The following is a 23,695-nucleotide window of genomic DNA, read 5'->3' as shown; positions in this document are numbered from 1 at the left end:
GTGAGTTTGAACGGAGATGTTAGATAACATGAAAAGAGAATTTTGTTATAATTGGACTAAAGATAGTTTAATCTATTTATATTTTACTATATTTTTTGGAGTAACATTTTTTTTTCTCTAATCATTTTGTTATTCACAGATTTAAAATGTTAAATTAGGAACTTACTATTGGGATAAACTACACAAGGAGTGTATTTTTATAAAATGGGTTAATTAAATTTTTTGTTCATATTCTTTCAAAAAAAAAGTTTTCTGTCCATATAAATATATCAAAATTTTATTTTAGTCCTCTTATAAAATGACATATTAATGTTCCTATAAAAAAATTCAACATGAGTTTTAGTCTCTGTTAAATTTAAATTTGTTTAATTATTCTTGCACTTTTAGATTTTTTAATGACTGTTTGTAGGCTTGTTTAGAACATTATAAAATGTTCTTTTACAAAAAAATTAGAATTTTTTATTACGAAATAAATTAAATATGAAATTTTTAAACTTTTAAAAGTTCAAGATAAAAGTAACGAAGATATAGACTTAGAAATCATATTTGCTCAAAAAATAGACTTAGAAATCATATTTTAAACTCATTTTTCGTAGATGATTTTTTTATAATGTTACGAACATGTTTGAATGAACTTATTTAAAAATTTTAAAGTTTAGGAATAAATAAATATATTTGAATGAGACTAAAATTTTATGCGGAAACTTTTTATTGGAACTTAAACATGTCACTTTTTTTTATTGAGGAATAAAAAAATTAGATATATTGATTGAGACTAAAAAATTATTAAGCCCAAAAAAATAATAAGGGATATTGCTTGTTTTAAAGGCACGTTTTCCTATTGAAAACGTTCTTATGTGTTCCTAACAATTAGGGTCACTTTGTAGCCGCATATGATATATGGATATATGGAGAGTGTATAACCAAGATGAAAATCTATATAAAATTTATCGAAAAAAGTAGAAGATAATCTATGGAATTGGATTATATCAAACCCTAGCTTTCTACATCTCATTTCATTCTCTTTTTTCTCTATTTTAGTCTTCAAACGAAATGACAAATATCATTGAAATTCGAAGTTTGATAAGTATCATTGAAATTCACATACACAGGGATGGACCAACTAGGCGGTTGTCTAAGGCCTCAATTTTTTTCTGCTAGTACTTGTGTATTATATTCCTGATTTTCCATCCTTAGAGTGCAGCTGCTACCATAATCCACATGTCTTTTACATTCCCGATATTTTTTCATTATTTATTTTAGGGATTTTTCTATATTTATTAATTAGCTGTTATTTTGCCATTTGCATATAAAAAATAAACTTTAATGAAAAAAGCTTTGCATAAGAATTGTCATAACTATTGAGGTTATTGATTTTAATTATTTAGTTGCTATCTTATTATTCAATCTACGATGAGCACTTAAATGAATATCATAATATTTTATTTTATTTTTTACGGGGACATTGAAAGGAATCATTTTTTTTTAACAATCAAAAATGGAATTTATATTAACCACCAAAAGCAGCTTCTGTAGCACAAGGTGTGCCAAAAGAGCTACTCTACAAACACAGAGTCATACAAACAAACAAAAAACTATTACGCGATGTCCAAGCATTGGAAGGGACTTGAGCACCACCTATCTAAACCAAACCTAAAAACAACTTTTTTGACTTTCAACCAGGCTAAAGACATATATTTAACTTTATCTAACAACTTGAGAATAGAAGTTACAACATTATTGAAAGGCTTGTTATTACGTTCATTCCATAAAACCCAAACGCACAAGAGCCAAATAAGCTGAAGAAAGTCTCTAGTAGCTTTGCCTCCATCTGTCAAGTTCACAAACCGAAGAAAATGGTCTAGTAGAACATTAATATCAACACCTATGATACCCGGCCAATGGCGCACCAGAGGCCATAAAGATGAAAATGCATCACAAGTTAGAAATGTTGCGCCGTTTCACTCAAGCGACAATCTAAAACACACATAGAAGCTTTTGTATCAAGCATCCTTCTTTGAACCAAATTAACTTTACATTGAAAGGAATCATAAACTTCTACAAAGTATAAATGTAATTTTCTTATGAGTAGCTAAATTAATAAAGAATTTTTTCTTTCAAAGACAAATTGAAAAAAATAATTACTTCAAAGGTCGCAATTTTAAATTCGTCTTAGACCTCAAAATTTGTTTGGTTGACCTTGCCCATTTGGACAAGGTAAAATAACGATCCATTTTATCTTTTGGTTTGTATAGACACACACAAATGTCAAGGCTGGGTCGAGTTTTTTTTTTTTTGACAAAAATAAATATTCATTCATTTAAATTAATAGAGTGCATCAATACAATGCAAATTCGCTAAAAACAAAAAGGATGAATATGCGAACAAACTAACGACATCCATGTTAATAGCAAAAAATGGCAAAGTATAAAAGTCTACACACATGACCATATTTATACTCATGTCTCCGGATATGCAACGTTGACGACGCCAAAGTCATTCATTGGATCTGCACTAGATCGAAGTTGATATGACAATTTGAATCGGATAAATATCTGAAAGAAACAAGAAAGACAAACAACGCCACACAAAGATGACGAATAAAACAACATCGCATTAAGACGACGAAATCACGAAAGAAAAGATGAAATAGATGTATAACTCACTTATTTCAATAAAAGGGAAACTGAAAAACGAGTTAGAAGGGTGATTTTCGATAAAAAAATTGACCCTAAATCACCCCTCCACTTTGGTGGGGTTGAGTTGGATAGTAGGTTGCCCAAATGATTTTCCATTTTTTTCGTAAACTTTATGTTTCGTTTTTTTTATATTAAATTATTAAATGATGAATAATCATTTTTTTCTTTAGGAAAATTACTCAACTTTTTATTTTCTTAAAATAAAATGTGTAACCTATTTTTATTATGTTTTAGCATCATAAAATAAATAGTTTAATGGTGGTGGGTTGACGGTCGATGTCAACTTTACACATACAACCAATCAAAACATTCTGAATTGCCACGTAAATTTAAAACATTAATTGATGTGACGATTTTAAATGTTTTTATTGATTGTGTATGCAAATTTGTTTTGAACTGTCAACCTACCACCATTTAGCTCAAATAAAAAATGATAATATTAAATAATGAAAGTCATTATAAACTACTTGCAACTTATAAATATTTTAAATTGCGATATATTTCAAAATTTATTTCGATTGTGTGCGAATAATTTTCAACTTGAGAAAATCCTTAAACCAAAAAAAATTGCTCACTCACTTTAGTAGCTTCTTTAGCATGAAAATTAAATGCTATTATATCAATGATATTATTTTAGTGCCTATATATCAATGATATTCGAGGTTCCGGATACAAACACGATTAGAGACGAATGAACATATATAACTGATTTTTAATTTGTGAGCGCAGAGTCTAATGTGTTTGATTTTCAATATAGATGGCATACCGTGTAAGTTTTGAAAATTTGTCTTGATTTGTGACAAAAACCTTTGATATTTTTCTTGTTTTCTATGGAAAAAAATGTTTAATTACCAAGTCGATGAGTTTTTTTTATCTGAGTATGGTTATACCAAAATCCGTTTTATTTTATAGATTTTTATTTTTTTAAATTCATATCCATCTAAATTACTTGTCCCAACCAATTTTTTTAGGGTTTTTGGATGGACCCGATTTCTATTCCAAGATAACCCAACCTATGTACAGTCGTAAATGTATTGGGAAAAATTGTTAGATCAGGGGTACAAAAGTCAAGAGCAAAATAAGAAACTAATTTTTGGTTGGATAATAGTAGTAGAAACTCGATATGCAAGAAAGAAAGTCAAATGAGTAACTTTTGGTTCTTGTCTTCCTATTAGTATTACCGCTAAATAGATAAATACACGAATTGTTTATATTTATTTTGAACGTAACTTGAGTTACACAGAGAGCGAAAGACAAAGAGACGTTGACACTAGCATGTGACATTACTTTTATAGCATTACATGTTTTTTTTCTTTTGTTAAGTTTCTTCTTTGATTTTTTTATTTCAATATGTGCTTTAATTTGATGCTACTTGCACTTTTACAAATATTTATGTTAGATATATCTTGAATCATACAAATTCATCTTGAATCATACAAATTTAGTGAAAACTTTTAGAGACCGATAAAATCGAGAACATAGTTGAATGAAAATGAAATTATAATGTTGAATGAAATATGAAACATTGTTGGAAACAACTTGTTTTTAACTTTTTGATCTGATTTAATGTTGTAAATAAAAAATTGTGTTGTCTTGCAAAAAACTGCAACAATCTTTGGGTTGGTTCGAATTTTATTATAAAAATGAACTAAACCAAACTAAACATTTTTTTATCTTGCAGTTAAAATGACTTTCAGTAAAACCGAATCTAACTGCATTACGAATACTTCTAACGAAAGCTACGTGATAGATGACTTTATATATTTTGAATATTATTTAAAATTAAATAAGTATAGTAAATATATTTTATTAGCTAGGCTTAAGATCCTTTAAGAAAATAACATCATATTTTATAAATATAAATTTAGTACTTGTAATAATATACTCATATTCATAAATAAGTAAATATGTAGGAAAAATTAATGAATAATGAAAAATTACTCTTAATAAATATTGTTTTTTTACTAGTAATAATATTGTTAGGAACAAAATAATAAGAGCATCTCCAATGCTATAACACTATTTATGTTTTTGAAGTATTTTGGTGGGGTCTAAAAATGCCACATATATATTAACAACATTCTTCCATTTTTACTCCAATGCAAAGAACAATATTTATGTTCTTAACTTACATTATAGGGTCCTACAATTGACCCCACGTATTTCTTTTCTATTTTAATTTTTTCCATTAAAATACTTATTTATATTTTTGTTTCTAAAAATATTAAATAACTAAAAAGTACATTTTTTTTGAAGGAACTAACTAAAAAATACATTTATTATCTAATTATGAAAAAAAAAATACATAATTTATTGAAACAAGTTAAACCAAATAGAAATACATAAAAAAAGTGAAAAATTAATTTTCATTATTATATTATTTTTCTTTTCATTTTGTTTAAAAAAAACACCTTTTAGTTCTAGAATAAACCAAACTCATCTCCCAAGTCCTCTGTTACCACTACTTCATTCTCTCAAACTACCTTTCATCTCCCTCGTTGCCACTATTTGCCATCGGCCATCTCTTTTTTGTTGATAATTTTCTCATCCTTTTTTTTTTTAACAATTCTCAATTTGAATGGAGAAAACTCATATAGAAGGTAAAGAAATGCCCAAAATCCAGATTGAGGGGGGGGATTTCAGATTTAAATGAAAAAATTTAGAATTGAATTGTGAAGATTTTGTAATTAGTTGTATGATTTGGGAATTTGTAATTGATTTTCGAATTTGGAATTTAAAGTGTTTGATTTGGTGTTTTGATTTGTATTTTTAGAACTCTATGTTCCTGATTGTATATTTTCTCTCTCTTTCTCTCCCTTTTTTTCATATGTTTATTCTGATAGTTTTCTGCTAGAACATGTTCTCCACAGAGAACAGTTCTCCAACCTGGAGTCCACATCATTCATCTCCAATAGCAAAGAAAGCAAGAACTTGTTTTTTGAGTTTCAAGAACAATGTGTAGAACTACCGTTGTAGTTGCTCTAAGGAATTTGTTCCAAAAATAGTAATAAGTTATTATAATAAGTCAGTTAACGGGTCAAAAAAGTAGTCAACATAAAAAACAATTAAGGTTTAAACATTAATAACGTTTAATTTTTTCTTATTATGGTATTCTAGAAGGTTCTCCTCTAGGTTATAAATTCGTAGAAATTGTTTTAACATACAATTTAAATATCCACCTTATTTTTCTTTGCAAACTAATCTTGTTATAATGGAAACTCTTATGAAGATTTTTTTGAAGTTTGTAGTGTTAATTGTTGCTATTACATGTGCTTTTGTTGCAAATGTACACGGTAGAATGTCAACCAATACATTGTCCTAAACTCCCATGTTGCATACCTTCACCTCCACCTCCACATTGTAATATGAATCCCTGAAACTTATGTAACTCTTCGATTATTAATAAACCAATCATTTTATATTTGAGAAAGGTTCATATCAAATGTAATAACTGACAAGTGCTCAAAAGTAACATATTTTATGTGTTAATCTAGGCATTTTAGTGGCTTGTTTTGCAAGTTATCTAAGGAAAAACTATCAATTGTTGCATTTTTACCATTTATGCTTTACATGTCTGATTTTGCCCAATTTATGCAGGAAAATACAAGCCAGGATAAAGAAATGCCAAAGTTCACAAGAATTTCGCTAATAGCGAAAATGTTCTAGGGAGACTTAGCCATTGGCGAACCGTTGGCGATTTCATTGAAGTTGTTTTGAAGAAATTCGCTATTAGCGAATATTTCGCTGATAGCAAAAAACTCACAGAGAGGTTTCACCATTGGCGAAGTTACAGTGAAACTCAAGTGGATAAGGGCCACATGGAGCCATCTCATTGGAGCAGAAGAAGATTTTCAGAATTTCGCTATTAGCGAAATTGCGCAGAGATAGCCCATATAAATAGTTTTCTCTTCTCTTTCCAACCATTCTTTTACATTGTCTTTGATATTTTTCTGGTTTTTAGAGAGAGGTTAGGGCATTTCTAGAGAGAGAAACACAAAACAAGGTAGTTAGGAGTAGATTCAAGCCAAGATTTGTTGAGACATCATGGATCTTGTCATTGAATCTTCATCTCTTATTCATTCTTTGCAAAGCTATCATAGACATATGTAGCTACATCTACCCTTGTGGGTTTTGAGGTATTCAAACAAGCTATTATGTAATCTTTCGATCATTTAATATATGGTTCTAGCTATTTATTCAATATTGTTGTTATTCTTGCATATAATGTTCTATTGAGATTTAAAATGATATGGACACGTACTTTTGAATCTAGAAATAAAATAACAATCTTTCTTAAGTTATCACTCTAGACATGGATGTTAATATTTGATAATCACTTTTAATCTAGAACTTAATGCTTTTGGGTAATTTAATCGGTTGGGAAATCCTCGATTAAATTATCCAATCGACTTTGTGATCGTTTAAATGTTTGGGAAATCGATGTTTAAACGATCCCTTTAGAAATAACGATATCATTTGGACACGAATGATATTGTCGAGTGATTGTGATAATATCGTTTAAAAAAGCTAGAATCCGTTAATTAATCGAGAGGTTGCAGTTGTTACACTTGGTTGATGTCTCTGACCCCCAGCGAAATAGCCCTATCTCTTCTCGCTTTACTTTTATGTTGAATAGGAAGATAGTTTTACACAAACAAACAATTTATACCTAAACACTTAATATGATAAATATTATGAAAATACTTATGAAATACGCAATTTCCTACGGAAACGATCCTATTATACTCACATGTAAATAGTTTTATGACATGTAAAAATCTTACAAATAATTATATGAATAAGATTGGTAATGAAATTATAGTTTTATGTTCTCTAATATCATGTGCCTTCTATAATACTTATTTTTGTGACTATCATATTTTGATTATGTTAGATTTGTTGTTTTGAATTGCTAAACGATTAGGCATTATTGGTTAATCTATTATATGAGTAAGTAATAAGGAGGTAAATTGACCAATTTACATTAGTTGCTTGACAACCTCTCGAGTAGGGATGGGTGCGGATAATATTATATTTGTATCTGTCTCGTTAAATAAAAATGATATTCGTATCTTCACTATATCTGTGCGGATATCCATTAAGCGAATTATCCACGGGTATAGACATATATCCATGGATAACATTTTAAAAAATGATTTTTGTAATTTGTTTTTATAATTAACTAATACTCCATCCGTTCTAAAATGTAAGCAAAAATTGGTAAATAAAAGTTAAAAAAATATATTTGGTTCAAAATTTATACCAATATCCACTTATGTTGACCAATTTTTACTTACATTTTGAGACGAAGGGAATATTTAACAACAAAAATTCATCACATTCATTTTCTTCTTTTGACCAATATATAATAATATACATACATTACAATAACAATTTTCATACATTTCATTTTCACAAAAAATAAATAAATTAGTTACACTTAAAAAAAAACCAAGTTTTCTTGATTAAAAAAACTTAAATAATGAGTAATATTATTGCTTTATTCTAGAGGAGAAGTAAAGTGTCATGTAAAAATATTGTAAGTATTAATCTTTTATTGAAGTTGAAAGGGTAGTAATATTATTTATTTAATTTACTTATTTTAACAGGTAATTTAAATATCCATTTATTATATTTATAGATATTCAAAAACCAGAATCATATATATTTACGGGTGTATGTGAACCGATTTTGTTGGATTTGATCAAACCCAAAACTTCAACTATACAAAGTACTCCCGTTTGCAGGCTCCTCCCAAAGGATAGACCAACTAAGTAGTTGCCTAAGGCCTCAACTTTTTTTGCTAGCACTTGTGTATTATGTAACATCCCAGACTGCTTTCAGGATTGCCGACGGATCCCACAAATCAACACGAGTCTTTTTAGCGTGTTTTGTCCTTACTTGCACGCTTACCGGTAAGTCACCTATCCCAAAATTGCTCAAAGTTAAGCACGCTTAACTATGGAGTTCTTATGAAATGAGCTACCGAAAAGAAGATGCATCTTGTTGATATAGGTAGTACCAAACAATTCTTATAAGCCTTCCTTCAACCATGCAGTCCCATACCTGCACGGCCTCAGGAACCCTCTCATTCCGGTGTGATTCGGTTCTTCTAGAAGCTGTCAGGAGCCGCTCATTGTCGTGCCTTGTGCACCGGCGACTACTCCTCGCCCTCGTCAGCCTTGGGTGTTACATATTACATTCTCCGGTCACTAATATAAGTAAAACTTTGCATTTTAGATTCATTTATTAAATGATGTATGCAGTCTTTATCACAGACCACATGCATCATTTAATGAATGAATCTAAAATACAAAACTTTGCTTATAATAGTGATCGGAGGATGTATATGGTGACAAGTTGAACAAATATTGACCTTTGTAGTTTGTTATTGACCAAATGTATTCTTGATTTCTTGTTTTTCCATCCTTAGAGTACAACTGCTATCATAGTCCACATGTCTTTTGCATTCCCGATTTTTTTTTTTCTATATTTTTTTTTTAGGGATTTTTCTATATTTATTAATTAGCTGTTGTTTTGCCATTTGCATATAAAAAATAAACTTTAATGAAAAAAAGCTTGCACAAGAATTCGCATAACTATTGTAGTTATTGATTTTAATTATTTACTTGCTATCTTATTATTCAATCTCCGATGAGCACTTAAATGAATATGATAATATAATTTTTTTTTTTTACTGTGATATTGAAAGGAATCATAAACTTCTACAAAGTATAAATGTAATTTTCTTACAAGTAGCTAAATTAATAAATAATTTTTCTTTCAAAAACAAATTGAAAAAAATTCAATAAAATATAGTAAAAAAATTAAATAAAATATAATAGTTTTATTAAAAAATAATTACTTAAAAGGCTCACATTTTTAAATTCGCCTTAGACCTCAAAACCTGTTTGGTTGACCTGCCCATTTAGATGAGGTAAAATAACCATCCGTTATATCTTTCGATTTGTATAGACAAACACAAATTTCAAGGCTGGGTTGAGTTTTTTTTGACAAAAATAAATGATATTCATTCATTCAAATTGATATAGTGCATCAATACAATGCAAATTCGCTAAAAAAACAAAAAGATGAATATGCGAACAAACTCACAACATCCATGTTAATAGCAAAAAACGTCAAAGTACAAAAGGCTACACATATGGCCATATTCAAGTCTCCGAAATATTCATGTCTCCGGATCTGCAACATTGACGACGTCAAAATTATTGATTGGATGGATCTGCACTAGATCGAAGCTTATATGACAATTTGAATCGAACAAATATCTGAATGAAAAAAGAAAGATAAACTACGCCGTACAAAGACGACGAACAAAATAACGTCGCACTAAGACGACGAAATCACGAAAGAAAAAACGAAATAGATATGAAACTCGCTTATTTCAATAAAAGAGAAAGAGAAAAACGAGTTAGAGACATGATTTTAGACAATACTTGGAACTTATAAATATTTTACATTGCACATTTCAAAATTTATTCCGATTGTGTGCGATTATTTTTCAACTAGGGAAAATCCTTAAACATTTAAAAATTGCTCACTCACTTTAGTAGCTTCTTTAGTATAAAAAATAAAAGCTATTATATCAGCGGTATTATTCATGTTAGTATCTATATATCGATGATATTCTAGGTTTTGGATGTAAACATGGTCAGAGACGAATGAACAGATATGAATGATTCTTAATTTGTTAACACATATGTTTGATTTTCAATATGGATGACATACCATGTAAGTTTTGAAAATTTGTCTTGATTTGTGACCAAAATCTTTGATATTTTTCTTCACTTCTTTGAAAAATAAATGTTTACATTACCGAGTCAATGAGTTTTTTGTGTTTTACCCAAATCCATTTTATTTTACAGATTTTTATTTTTTAAATCATATTCATCTAATTATCCATCCCAATCGACATTTTATAGATTTTTAGATGGATTTGACTGGTATTCCATATTAACCTAACCAATGGAGTACACCCCTAACTGCATTGGGCGCAATTGTTAGATTAGGGTACAAGAGTAAAAAGTAAAATTAAAAACTACTGGTTGGGATATAGTAGAAGAAACTCTGAGTTTACAATAAAGAAAGTCAACATAAGTAACTTTTGGTTCTTGTCTTTCTACTTACCGTTAAATAAATGAATTGTTTATATTTATTTTGAACGTAACTTTTGGGTTACACAGAGAGCGAAAGCCAAAGAGACGTTGGCATTAGCATGTGACATTCAGAATCCAATCTGAACAACCTTTTCTTAAAAAAGCAACAATGTTTGTTCATTACATTGTCTTTTTCTATTATGTTTTATCCGTAGAACCTCAACGGTCTCATCATTTTCAATATTCAATCATCAACTATAAAACCCACTTCACACGTTCCTTGTCATTTCCAAACTCATGTAACTACGCTAGAACACGTTGTAAGAGATTGAATAAATCATAGATTTTCTACTAACCCTTTTGTGTTTTGAGTAACAAAATCAAAGCTTGTTGGTAAAAATGGAGGCTTTATGTAATAAGAGTGAAAATTTTCAAAAGAGAAAAAATGGGTCTTGTAGTTCTACTGGATCGTGTTGTTCAGATTTGACTGAACAAGCAAAAACAGCAAGAGGGTCTTCTTCATTTCCTATTAGGAAGGCAACTATGTCCAAATGCAGCAAATCAGATGAAAAAGAAAATGAACCTGTTTCTCAAGTTGATGATAAAAAAGTTACTAGTATCAGCTCAAAAATTTCTGGTAAGTTCTGAACTTTCTCCTTGTTATGTTCTGTTTAGTGTTTAGGATTGAGAATCCCTAGTGTATAAATTTCTCATTATTATGTTTTTACTTTGTAGGATCAGGAGGAGATATGATGAAGGAAAGGTTTGCAAAGTTACTGCTTGGTGAAGATATGTCAGGGTCTGGAAAAGGAGTTAGCACTGCTTTGGCTATCTCAAATGCTATTACTAATCTTTGTGGTATTTTTTTTTTTTTTTGTAACACATAGTGATATAGAATTAAGCTGTATTAGAGAAAATATTACTTTTTCTTAGATGGAAAATGATACAAATGTTGTGTTATGGTTTCAATTTTAATATTTTTCTTACAATTTGTTCAATTGGGATTTGTTGCAACATGTAGGAACTGTATTTGGACAATTATGGAGACTGGAACCTGTACCTTGTGAAAAGAAAGAAAAGTGGCAGAGAGAAATGGATTGGCTTCTTTGTGTTGGTGATCACATTGTTGAGTTAATGCCTTCTTGGCAAACATATCCAGATGGTAGTAAGCAAGAGGTATAATTGAATTGAATTGAATCCTTATATGTTAATTTAATGTACTTTTCAATAAAGATTAATAAATAGGCCCAACTCTATACTTTGTATGATTAGGGAATCTTGTAGACATGTTGTCAACACATTGTAAGTCGTTTGATTGATTGAAATAGAACGGTCGTTATTTCATGTTTGGTAAATAAGTACAAAACATTATAAATTATTGATCAAAATCCGATGGTTCAGATGGTAGTAAGTTAGAGGTGTAATCAAATTGAATCCTTATATGTGAATTTTTTGACCTTTTCAATAAAGATTAATAAATAGGCCCAACTCTATACTTTGTATGATTAGGGAAAATCTTGTAGACATGTTGTCAACACATTGTAAGTCGTTTGATTGAAATAGAACGGTCAATATTTCATGTTTGGTAAATAAGTACAAAACATTATAAATTATTGATCAAAATCCGATGGTTCAGATGGTAGTAAGTTAGAGGTATAATCGAATTGAATCCTTATATGTGAATTTTTTGACCTTTTCAATAAAGATTAATAAATAGGCCCAACTCTATACTTTGTATGATTAGGGAAAATCTTGTAGACATGTTGTCAACACATTGTAAGTCGTTTGATTGAAATAGAACGGTCAATATTTCATGTTTGGTAAATAAGTACAAAACATTATAAATTATTGATCAAAATCCGATGGTTCAGATGGTAGTAAGTTAGAGGTATAATCGAATTGAATCCTAATATGTGAATTTTTTGACCTTTTCAATAAAGATTAATAAATAGGCCCAACTCTATACTTTGTATGATTAGGGAAAATCTTGTAGACATGTTGTCAACACATTGTAAGTCGTTTGATTGAAATAGAACGGTCAATATTTCATGTTTGGTAAATAAGTACAAAACATTATAAATTATTGATCAAAATCCGATGGTTCAGATGGTAGTAAGTTAGAGGTATAATCGAATTGAATCCTAATATGTGAATTTTTTGACCTTTTCAATAAAGATTAATAAATAGGCCCTACTCTCTACTTCGTATGATTAGGGAATCTTGTAGTCATGTCAACGCATTGGAAGTCGTTTGATTGAAATAGAACGGTCGATATTTAGCTGCTCAAATTGTGACTTTGCCAAATTGAAAACTCGAAATTTGAACTATTTGACATGGATCAACGACCTAGATCCCTTACTAGTACTACTACTACCTTTGACTGTAGACAATCGTGTGCATATATTTAGTAGGGTAATTAGAATTATGATGTTTCTAACATGTTCCGTTCTGCAGGTAATGACTTGCAGACCAAGATCAGACATTTTTATCAATCTTCCAGCTCTGCGTAAACTCGACAATATGCTGCTTGTAAGCATTGTATTTTATTCTTCCATCGTATGCTAGTTTTTGGTATTGAAATCAATCTCAGATTTTCATACACTTTTCTCTTTGTAACAGGAAATTTTAGATAGTTGCACTGCTATGGAGTTTTGGTATGTTGACCAAGGAATCGTGGCACCAGATGCAGATGGATCAGCCTCTTTTCGCAAAAGAAATCAACGGCAAGAGGAGAAGTGGTGGCTCCCTGTACCCCGTGTTCCCCCTGCCGGTCTCAGTGAGAACTCAAGAAAGAAGTTGAATCACACACGCGAAAGTGCTAGCCAAATACTGAAAGCAGCCATGTCTATCAACAGCATTGCTTTGGATGAAATGGAAGTTCCAGAGTCCTATCTTGATACCCTTCCCAAGGTTTGATTTTTCAAATAAATCGATTGAGATCTTTATATCATTGAAAAAATGCTCAAAAATATATATACGAAAATGAATGTTACATTGTTGATACTATATAATCTGGTATTAGACATGATACATGATAGAACGTTATGGCATCATATAATCTATGTAGTTGATCCCATGATACGTTGTTTGAACTTTCAGAATGGAAGAACGTGCTTGGGAGATTTTATTTATCGATACATCACATCCGACCAGTTCTCTCAAGAGTGCTTGCTTGATTGCATAGACATCTCCAATGAGCATGTTGCACTTGAGATTGCTAACCGTTTAGAAGCCGCAATTTATGTTTGGCGCCGGAGATCTCACTCTAAACCACCACTTTATCCTAGCCGTTCGACTACAAAGTCATCCTGGGACATTGTCAAGGACTTTATGGTTGATGGAGACAAAAGAGAATTGCTTGCAGAGAGAGCTGAAAGTATTCTAATTTCATTGAAGCAGCGTTTCCCGGGTTTAAGTCAAACTACATTGGATACTAGCAAGATCCAATGCAACAAGGTTTCATGCTTCTCTTTATTTTTTTTTTTATGTCATTGCAATTCTAAACTAAAATAAAGTTGAATCATCAACAGATCTTGGAGACGAAAAAATTTATCTATCTTTTGCATCTCTCTAAGACAAATCAACAGAACTCGGTTTAGATTGATTTATTTGAGCTTATGTACTTACATAAACACTTCTAAAGCCGCTTGGGAGAGCTTATATACAAACAGCTTATAACGTATCCATACGCTATTTTCAGCTAATATTCATAAGCTCTCCACAATAGCTTTTAAAACAGCTCATACCTTATGTGAAATTAATTAGTTTTGCTTTATTTTATCTTTATAGAAACAATTTATACATAAAATCTTATGTGATAAACGCTTATGCTATGAGCATGTAATTAAATTGTTTATTTAAACAAACCCTACGAACTTCACATTAACATATTTCATTTTAATCATTTCAGGATGTTGGAAAATCCATACTAGAAAGCTACTCAAGAGTTTTGGAGAGTATGGCATTTAACATAGTAGCTCGTATAGATGATTTACTATATGTTGATGACTTAACCAAACATTCAGATAGGTTTCCATTGGCTCCAATGGTTAACATGGTTTCACAGAAAAAGGTTTCACAACAGTTACCAGTGTCTGTCTCAGACACTCAACACAAAGCAAAATTTGGAACTCCTAGTTATTCACCTGTGCCACTAATTAGTCCTTCGAAGGGAGAGATAACTCCTTTTATCCACAACAATAACAGCAACATCATTAAACCTCAACGTCGCGGTTTTGGTGTAAAAAGAGTGTTGTCAAATTATCTTGGAGGAGAGATGAAAGCAGCAAAAATATTTAGCAACTCAAGTCATGAGGTGAATAGTTCAAATCCAAGTTGCAAAAGAACAGAACAACTAGAGTGTAAGAATGAATCATGTTCCATGAAAAGCAAGACAAAATGATGTGTGAGGAGTGTTACATTATTGAGTCCAATGAAAAAAATAGAAAAAAATATTGTTGAAATCTGAAAGGTTCAATTCTGAGAACCATTTGTATGAGTGGGAAGATTATAGTGAGATTTAAGAGAGTGACTTCAATGGTGTATTTGTTTGTTTATTTATTTATTTATTCAAAGTGTAGTCTTAATATTGTCCCATTGAAGGACAATTGGAAATATTCCCCTAGAAATAGCAACAATTGTGTGTCTACCAAATCCTGGTGGTTGATACTGATTTTAGCCAATCCACCATAATATGAAACATACACTTAATTTTGACGAATTCTAATGTTCGTATTTAGATGAAGGAATTAAACATTTTTGTAAAACTTGCAATGATATTAGTCAATCCACCATAATATTAAATAAAAACTTGATTTAAACGCTTAAATTGAATTTCCTTCATTTATAACTTTGTATTTTATTTTGATGAAGTAATAAAATTCTCACTACTTAAACTTTCTTGGACTATTTGAATAAATTTTGAGGTAAAAGTATACATATAAAGAGCGAATCAAAATGAAAAGTTTAAGAGATTGGGGTAGTTGGACCAATTTGTAAAATATAAAGAGGAATGAATATGAAATGATTAAAAATTTATATTGATCCCTATAAATTTTAACAATTTCCAGGGACCAATTTGCAAAATTCAAAAAATAAATTGAACATAGATGTGTAAATTTTGAAATATACAAGAACGAATTTACATAAGTTAAAAGAATTATAAGTACCAATTATTATAATTCTTGAGCTTTTAACTAAAGAAAGTAGGACAATGATAGAAATTGAAGAAAAATAAGTTCTCACTTCTAGCTTATTTGTATACTGATTTTAAACTAGATTTGTTCTAAAATGTCTTTAGATATGATGAAATAAAGAGAAAAGTTTCTGTTTTGGCGTTACGAACATTGCTTGTGGGGATAACATCAACGGTTGTATTAATTTAGACTTTAGAGTATGATATTCATGGAATGTATTTATCATGAAGGCACATATTGTTTAAGTAACTAGTTAAGAAGCCTAAATGTTATTTCTTTCCTTGCTAGCGCTGCCAGTATTCAATGTATCAAAAATAACAATTATGTCTAACTAATCAATATCAATGAATAAACCAACATGCGCGATTAAAGTATGAGCTTAGCTCAATTGATAGGGATATTGTATATTATATGTAGGGGTCAGGATTCGAACCCCGGACACTTGACAAAAAAAAATAAAATTAAAACAGATCTCAATTGGGATTTTTAGTAAAACTCACAACATTTGGTAACTCTAAATCAATTCTAGTAAAACTAGACAATTAGAAGAGCAGTGATATACATCTAGAGAGATTATCCAACGAAATTCTCGCGAATTACTTCTTCGCCAATTAAAATTGTGTCTGTCCCAAAAACATGGGGTTGGTGCTCTTATTTATTTATTTATTAAGCCGGTTAAGTCAAACAATTATACAAATTCAATGGACATAAAACCTGTTAGTTCATTCTCGAATTCAACAAGGTAAATTCTATGGTACACCCATTAAATTTGGGTGTCGTACGCCAAGTCGTAAAATTAGTAATAAATGAATTGTTTTTTTGAAGAAAAATAATTATTTTCTATCATTTGACAACTAAGATAATTAAATTTTATTTACCAAAAGCTTCGACAAAATAAAATTTAATTTTTAAGAATTTTTATTACTCATAACAATGAATATTAATTATTTTTTATGACAAAATGTCAATTTTTTAATATGATCCTTATAAACAATGAAATAATGGTTTTTCTTATGAAATGATGTTTTCTAAAATATAAATATTGATAAATACCTTTTTATTTCATTAAAGTGATTGTTAATTTATAAATTTTGAAATAACAGTTTGTCCTTATGAAATAAAAAAAATAAAATCATATGTTATACGTTCATAAATTTTGTTCTATTCCAAAACCTAGAACACATGTAACGTGCAATTTCTTCTTCCCATCTTGATTGTTCAATTCTCTCGTTCTAGAATTGTCGCCGTTTTCCTTATCGTGAGAATCGTTGCCGTCCTTTTGATTCCAGACATTGTGAGGATCAATGTTGTTTCCATAATCACATCAGGTATCGTGACTTGATTTTTCTTCTTGATTTGATTTTTCATTTTCGTTTCTTTCTCACTACTAGTATCGTGACTTGATTGCAACTTTGGCATGAATTCCAATGATGCTTCCATTTTTAACTTGATTTTTCTTCTTGATTTAACACTTATAATGTGACAGTGGTGACTTTCAACTTTGACATGAATTCCAATGATGCTTCCATTTTTATTTAGGTTTTGAGTTTGATTGAGTTGTTTGAAATTATATAAATTTGTATTTTATCACACATATTTTGCATTTGATTAAGATAACTGAATCTTCAATGTGTTGATTTTTTATTTTATTTTTGGTACAATATTGATTATTAAATTTACTTTTGGAATTTGTTTTATTCAAATTTATTATATTGTGTTGTTATGTTGTTTCTGCTCCGGGTGAATTTTGTGTTTCCGAAATGAACATCTGTTGAGATTGTGAACACGGTGTGAGGTCGGTTAATGCGATGGAAGAGAAGACAAAGTGAAATTAATAAATAATAAATAATGCTAATACAAACATGAATTTCATAAGGTGGGTGTTAATTCATGAGCAATTCGTGGATATAGCTTTTGGAAACAACGACGATCTCACGATAATTGAAAACGGCGGCAATTCTGAAACGAGAGAATTGAACAATCAAGATGGGAAGAAGAATGAAGAAGAAATTGCACGTTATGTGTGTTCTAGGTTTTGGAATGAAACAAAATTTATGAACGTTTATGATGGGTGGAATTTGATGTGAAATTTTAATTGTTACAAGCCCTATAGTGTAAATTAATTAAGATTGTATACGTAAATATAATTAAATAAAAATTAAAAGTTACCTTAATAAAATTGATTTCTTTTTTATAGAATTTTTTTTTTGAACAAGCCAAAATGGAATTATATACGAATTAGTAGTTCCAAACGCACAAGGTGTGCCTTTAGAGACTACCTCAGAAACCAAGAGTTACAACGATTACATACAAAACACAACAGAAAAACCTTAGCCAATACCCAAACAAACAAGAGGGCTTGACCACCACTGCTGAGTCCCAAAAACAAAGGTAGCTTTTTTAGCTTTCAACCAACCTAGAGACAACAGCTTAATCTTATCAAGTAAACAGGGGATAGGGGTAACAACATGGTTAAACATACGGTTATTACGTTCATTCCAAACAACCCAGGCACAAAGAAGCAAATTGATTCATTTATTTGACATTTAATGTTATATTTGTATATTACATTTTGATTGGTTGATATCTTGAAAGGGTAAATACTCCCTAAACAAAAGAGGGTAATGTAGGCCTCACCAACTTTTTATGGATTGAACTTTCAGGTCCCGCTATTTTTGTATTTGCTGGAAATTTGTCCAAACACATATTTTTAGCATAAAAAAGTTAATTTTTAGCTTAAAAAAGGCTAATAGTAGAGATATGATTTGTTGAAATTTTAGCCTAAAAATGTTTATTTTAATATCCTGGTATGATTTTAGCCTAAAAAAGTTAATTTTAATATCCTGATATAATTTGTTGGAATTTTAGCCTAAAAAAATTGATTTTAATATCGTGAATCAATCACTAGTTCAATTCAAAGTAATGACATAGGAAAAATAACCATGAGATGAGAGCAAAGCATTAATAAAAAAGGGAAATTAAGCAACAAAAAAAAATTAAAGTGTGAATGATGATCAATTAAGGAATTGAGAGGGACTACGACACTTCACTGAATGAATACTAAGTAGCAAAAACACTTTGCACACATACATTTAGGGTTGGCAATGAACCGAACCAACTCGAAAATAGTGTGAGATTCAATTCAATAATTGATTCGTTGAACTTGATTCATGAATCTAATGAGTCGAACTTGAGTTTAAAATTAAGCTCGTTAAATAAATGAGTTAAACTTAAACTAAATATGGTTCGACTCGTTTGGTTCATGAACCAGCCCGATGAGTGTGTGTGTGTGCGCGCGCGCGCGTGTGTGAGAGAAGTGCATCTCAATTATAATGTAAAAGCTATACATGTAGTATATGGATTGTGCTGCAGTAGTAATGTACACTTCATAGTTTTACTTTTTTTTTTTTTTTTTTTTTTTTAAATATGTCAAATATTTTTGACAAAAAAAAGGTTTGTGAAATATACAATTCGAGTAAACGAGCTGAACCGAACTGTTCGTGAACAACGAGCCGAACTCGAACTTAAAAAAATGTTCGCTTCGAACTCGAGTCAAGTTTCGAGCCGAACCAATTCTTATCGAGTCGAATCGAACTCAGACAGATTCGACTCGACTCGACTCATTTCCAGTCCTAGTTATCTAATATCAACATCAATTGGAGGAAAGGTATCTAGATTACCATCCACATATTTCAAGACCGTGTATTATCTCTTTCAAATTTACCATCTTAGCAGGGCCGTCCTTAGGTAATTGGAGGCTCGGCTCTCATGTAAAAATAGGCCCCCTAATAAAATAAAAACATATATTTTTTTTAAAACAACAGTTATCTTTTAAATTGAAAATAAGATCTTTTTTTTTTTTTTTTTTTGGTAGATAGACGAAATGGCAAAGCCATTATAAACTCACACACATAAGTGGAGGTACCGGGGTTCGAACCCCGGTCATGGCATCCGGCCTAACAATTTCGGCATTTTTGCCAGTTGAGCTTAAGACTAAAAAAAGGTGTTTATTGTAACTAATACATAAAAGATCAATATTCTAATCAATTATATAAAATTAGAATTCAAGCGAATATCTTTATCAATCTTCTAGGTTATATTTTTCCTTAGTTTGTACAAAGCCAAAAATAAAAGGTTTGTAATGTTTTTTTAGAGAATAATTATAATGTTTGTTCTTGCAAATAAAAAAATTATAATATTTGTTGTTAGAGTTTAACTATCTTATACAATAAGCATCGACCAAAAATTACAAGAAGTGTTCTAACAAAATAAGAAAAAATAATTATATTATGTTTTCATTTGTAAATATATAATCAAATATGTTAAGGATAATTTGGCTAAATTGAAGAGATGATAGATGAACTTCAAATTCATAAAAAATAATGTCTAAGTCAAAGCCTTGTCATACTACAAATATTAATTATAGAAGCAAAAAGGAAAAGAAAATCATAAAACATGAAATGTGAGTGTTGAACCCATGACCAAAGCATTACCAGCTTTTTATCATAACACTAGGCTACTTCAACTAACATGATATATAATTAACGCTAAATATATTTATTATTTTTGACTGGGCTATAAATTTTTATATGAGGCCCATACCTTAGGGAGGCCCAGCTCCATTTAGCTGTTTGCATCCCTAAGGGCCGGGCCTGCTTCTTAGGTGTGACAGTGAAATTTAATTTAATTTGTCATCAATAACAAAATAGAACTATATATGGGAGATAGGGTTGGGAATAGGCCAGGCTAGCCTACAAGGGCCTACGGCCTGACCTGTTTTGGCCTGGCCTGACCTGTTTAGTTAAATAGGCCAGGCTTAGGCTTCCAGAAAAGCCTGTTAAGTCTAATAGGCCGGCCTATTAATACTTATTTATTAAAAAATATTTTTATATTAAAATAATTGCATACATTAAAAATATAAACATCTTTTTCTCTATCTATTAGTCCCTAAATAGGCTTTGTTGTTATAGGCTTTTAAGTAGGCTTTAATCTAGTTAAAATTTACTTGTAGTTAAATAAGCTTTTAAGTAGACTTTAAGGCATGTTTAGCTTATTTAGTAGGCCAAATAAACTATTTGATGACCTTAATATAAAGTAGGCCTGTAAGTAGGCTTTCAGGCCAGTCCAGGCTTTTAAATAGGTCAGGCCAGGCCAAGAAAAACAGCCTATAATAGGCCACAGGCCAGGCTCAGGCTTGTAAATTTTTTCGTAGGCCAGGCTCAAGCCTATCAAAGCCTGGCCTATTCCCACCCCTAATGGGAGACAACGACCATGAACCACGTGAATGGACAAAAAAGCATGAGCCATGTAAATGGACAAAAATATTTTAAAAAAAATACTTACTAAATAAAGGGATCACATGCAACCTTAAAAAATCATCATATCAACTTTAAATAATTAATACTGAATACAAAATACAATAGAAACTCGACAATTCTAAATGAAATGCAAAAACTCAAAACAATAAATGTAATGTTCCAATTTGAGTCCAAAGAATTTAAAACATTTCCATCTCAATTAGGAATAGATCTTAAAAAGTTTACTTGAACTTCAACTATAATAACTTTAAATAACTTGAATTACAAAATACGTTTACAAAATTACATAAATAACAAATTTAAACAAAAACGACAATGTTAAAAGACTGTAAAACTAGACTTTGACTGTGATCCGATCTTAGATGATACTTTAAAACGGCTTTTACCTGAAAAATGGAAATCAACATTGGGTGTGATATGAATTATCTCAGTGAGCTTCCCGACGTGGAATAAAATACAATCTTGTCATTGAACAAGATTTTCCATAAGATATAATTATAATTAGGAAATTATATATACTCGATCATAAGACATTAGTTAATTATTCACAATTAACATCACTATCCAATCACTAAGCAATCCTCTAGGTTATCAAAAGTGGGAAAACCTCAATAACCTAAACCATTATATAAATCATTTGGTAAGGCGGAGATAGATTAACTCCGATAAATGGTGTCCCGTTTACCCCTTCTTGCACGTCCCGTCGTAGATAGAGAATCCACCTAGCTAGGGAGAGTCCTAATACTCCCACTCATCTTATCAGTCATCTAAACAATTATGAGACATTTACATATTACATATAAGAAATGTCCAAATTCACATCGAATTCACCTTTAGACCAACCGTCACCATTCACTTAAATTTCATCATTTAAGACCTCTTAGAAAAGCATAGAACATGAAAGTATACATAGTGATGGAACAATGTATGAAATTAGAATGAAACCAGCACTTAAAACTATGTTCAATTGAAGAAGATGGAATTGAGATTCTGGGTTTCTATGGTTTTTAGAGAGAAAAGAGATATGAGTAAAAGATTTGTGTAATTTTATTGAATGAAAATTGTCATTTATTTACAACACATGAGTGAGTATATATACAACTGAACTGGACGTTGTAACAAACTCCTCTAACAAATTAACTACCTTGGTTAACACGCTAACCAAAGTTTATTACTAGACTCTGCTTCTGAAGACATCAAAAGCTGCACATCAGAAGTTGCACTTCAGAAGCTGTACTTTAAAAGGGGGGAGAAGCTGAATGTTAGTAAGAATAAAATTGGAGATGAATGAAACAAACGATAAGAGAATAGTACTTATGAGGGGTTGAGTTGAGTGCATATCTGAGTTCTTTTTGCTAAAACTAACAATTAACTTTTCCAAAAAAGTCAGTTTCCCGACTGCACCATAGAAGCTCCCTTGCAATATATACCATTTATTCTCATGAGAAGTACACAGAAATATTAATGTGAAATAAAAAACCTGAAAATGTACTCTAGTAATGCTTGTGAAAGATGTAAAGAGAGGAAATTTCTAAAAATTGTATAATGCACTTTATCATCCATGCATGCATGCAGGTTTATATTTTTAGAATGTGATGATTTGAAAATGTTGTAGTCCCCCGTAAGACAACTTAAACCTTGCAATTTTTTTTCCTTCAATTCAAGATAATCATAGAGATATGATAATTTTTTTTGTTTTGCTTAATTACACTTTCGGTTTTTCTGTTTTATCATACTCACAAAATTATCCACCTTTTTATAGATTGAACTTTCAGGTCCCACTATTATTTTATTTGCTGCAAATTTTTCCAAGTACAATATGGCTCGGGGAATGCCATCCCGCCCAGAAATAAATAGCGCAGATCATCAAATACAAAGAATAACTCGTCATTTATGCGAATATTATCGTTGCAACAACTCTTATTTGAACTTGGCATCAAACTATCTCAACCACAACCACCAACAATCTTCAATGACAATATTGACGCCAATTATCTATGTGAAAATCCGGTTTTTCACACAATTCTACAAGGTTTGAACTTATTTTTAAAAAGGACAACAAATTATGAAATTTGATTAGAACAGCTATTCTGTTTATTTTTCTTTTTTAACTGCAAAAGTTGTTGTTTATTTACCAATTACATGATGTCTCCAATTGCCAAGGACAAAATTTAAGTACATGAAACCTTGTTTTGAGTAAACGATCTTTTTTTAGAAAGCTTAGAATGTTTAATTTATGAATGTAAACTTTATTTTACCATGTATTTATCCAATCAATACAGTATCACTATTTTTGTCCAACCTGTATACCAATAACATATACTATGAGCTGAATATGAAGACCCAGAAAACCAAAAACGATCATA

At 30.4% G+C, this 23,695-nt stretch overlaps 1 protein-coding gene across 1 annotated transcript; it reads left to right on the top strand.

Moving 5' to 3' along the window:
• The first annotated feature begins 11,108 nt into the window (after window positions 1–11,108).
• Window positions 11,109–15,218, top strand: LOC11406065 (rop guanine nucleotide exchange factor 7). The gene is made up of 7 exons (XM_003616478.3): window positions 11,109–11,453; window positions 11,552–11,674; window positions 11,838–11,992; window positions 13,271–13,345; window positions 13,436–13,726; window positions 13,916–14,272; window positions 14,727–15,218. Exons 1-7 carry the CDS (start codon window positions 11,216–11,218, stop codon window positions 15,216–15,218), a joined length of 1,731 nt encoding a protein of 576 aa, XP_003616526.1. The 5' UTR covers window positions 11,109–11,215.
• The last annotated feature ends 8,477 nt before the right edge of the window (window positions 15,219–23,695 follow it).

This window comes from Medicago truncatula, chromosome 5, assembly GCF_003473485.1.
Source record: "Medicago truncatula cultivar Jemalong A17 chromosome 5, MtrunA17r5.0-ANR, whole genome shotgun sequence".
Taxonomy (NCBI): domain Eukaryota; kingdom Viridiplantae; phylum Streptophyta; class Magnoliopsida; order Fabales; family Fabaceae; genus Medicago; species Medicago truncatula.
Note: the sequence above shows the minus strand (reverse complement) of the source record. Positions and strands in the feature narration are given on the sequence as shown.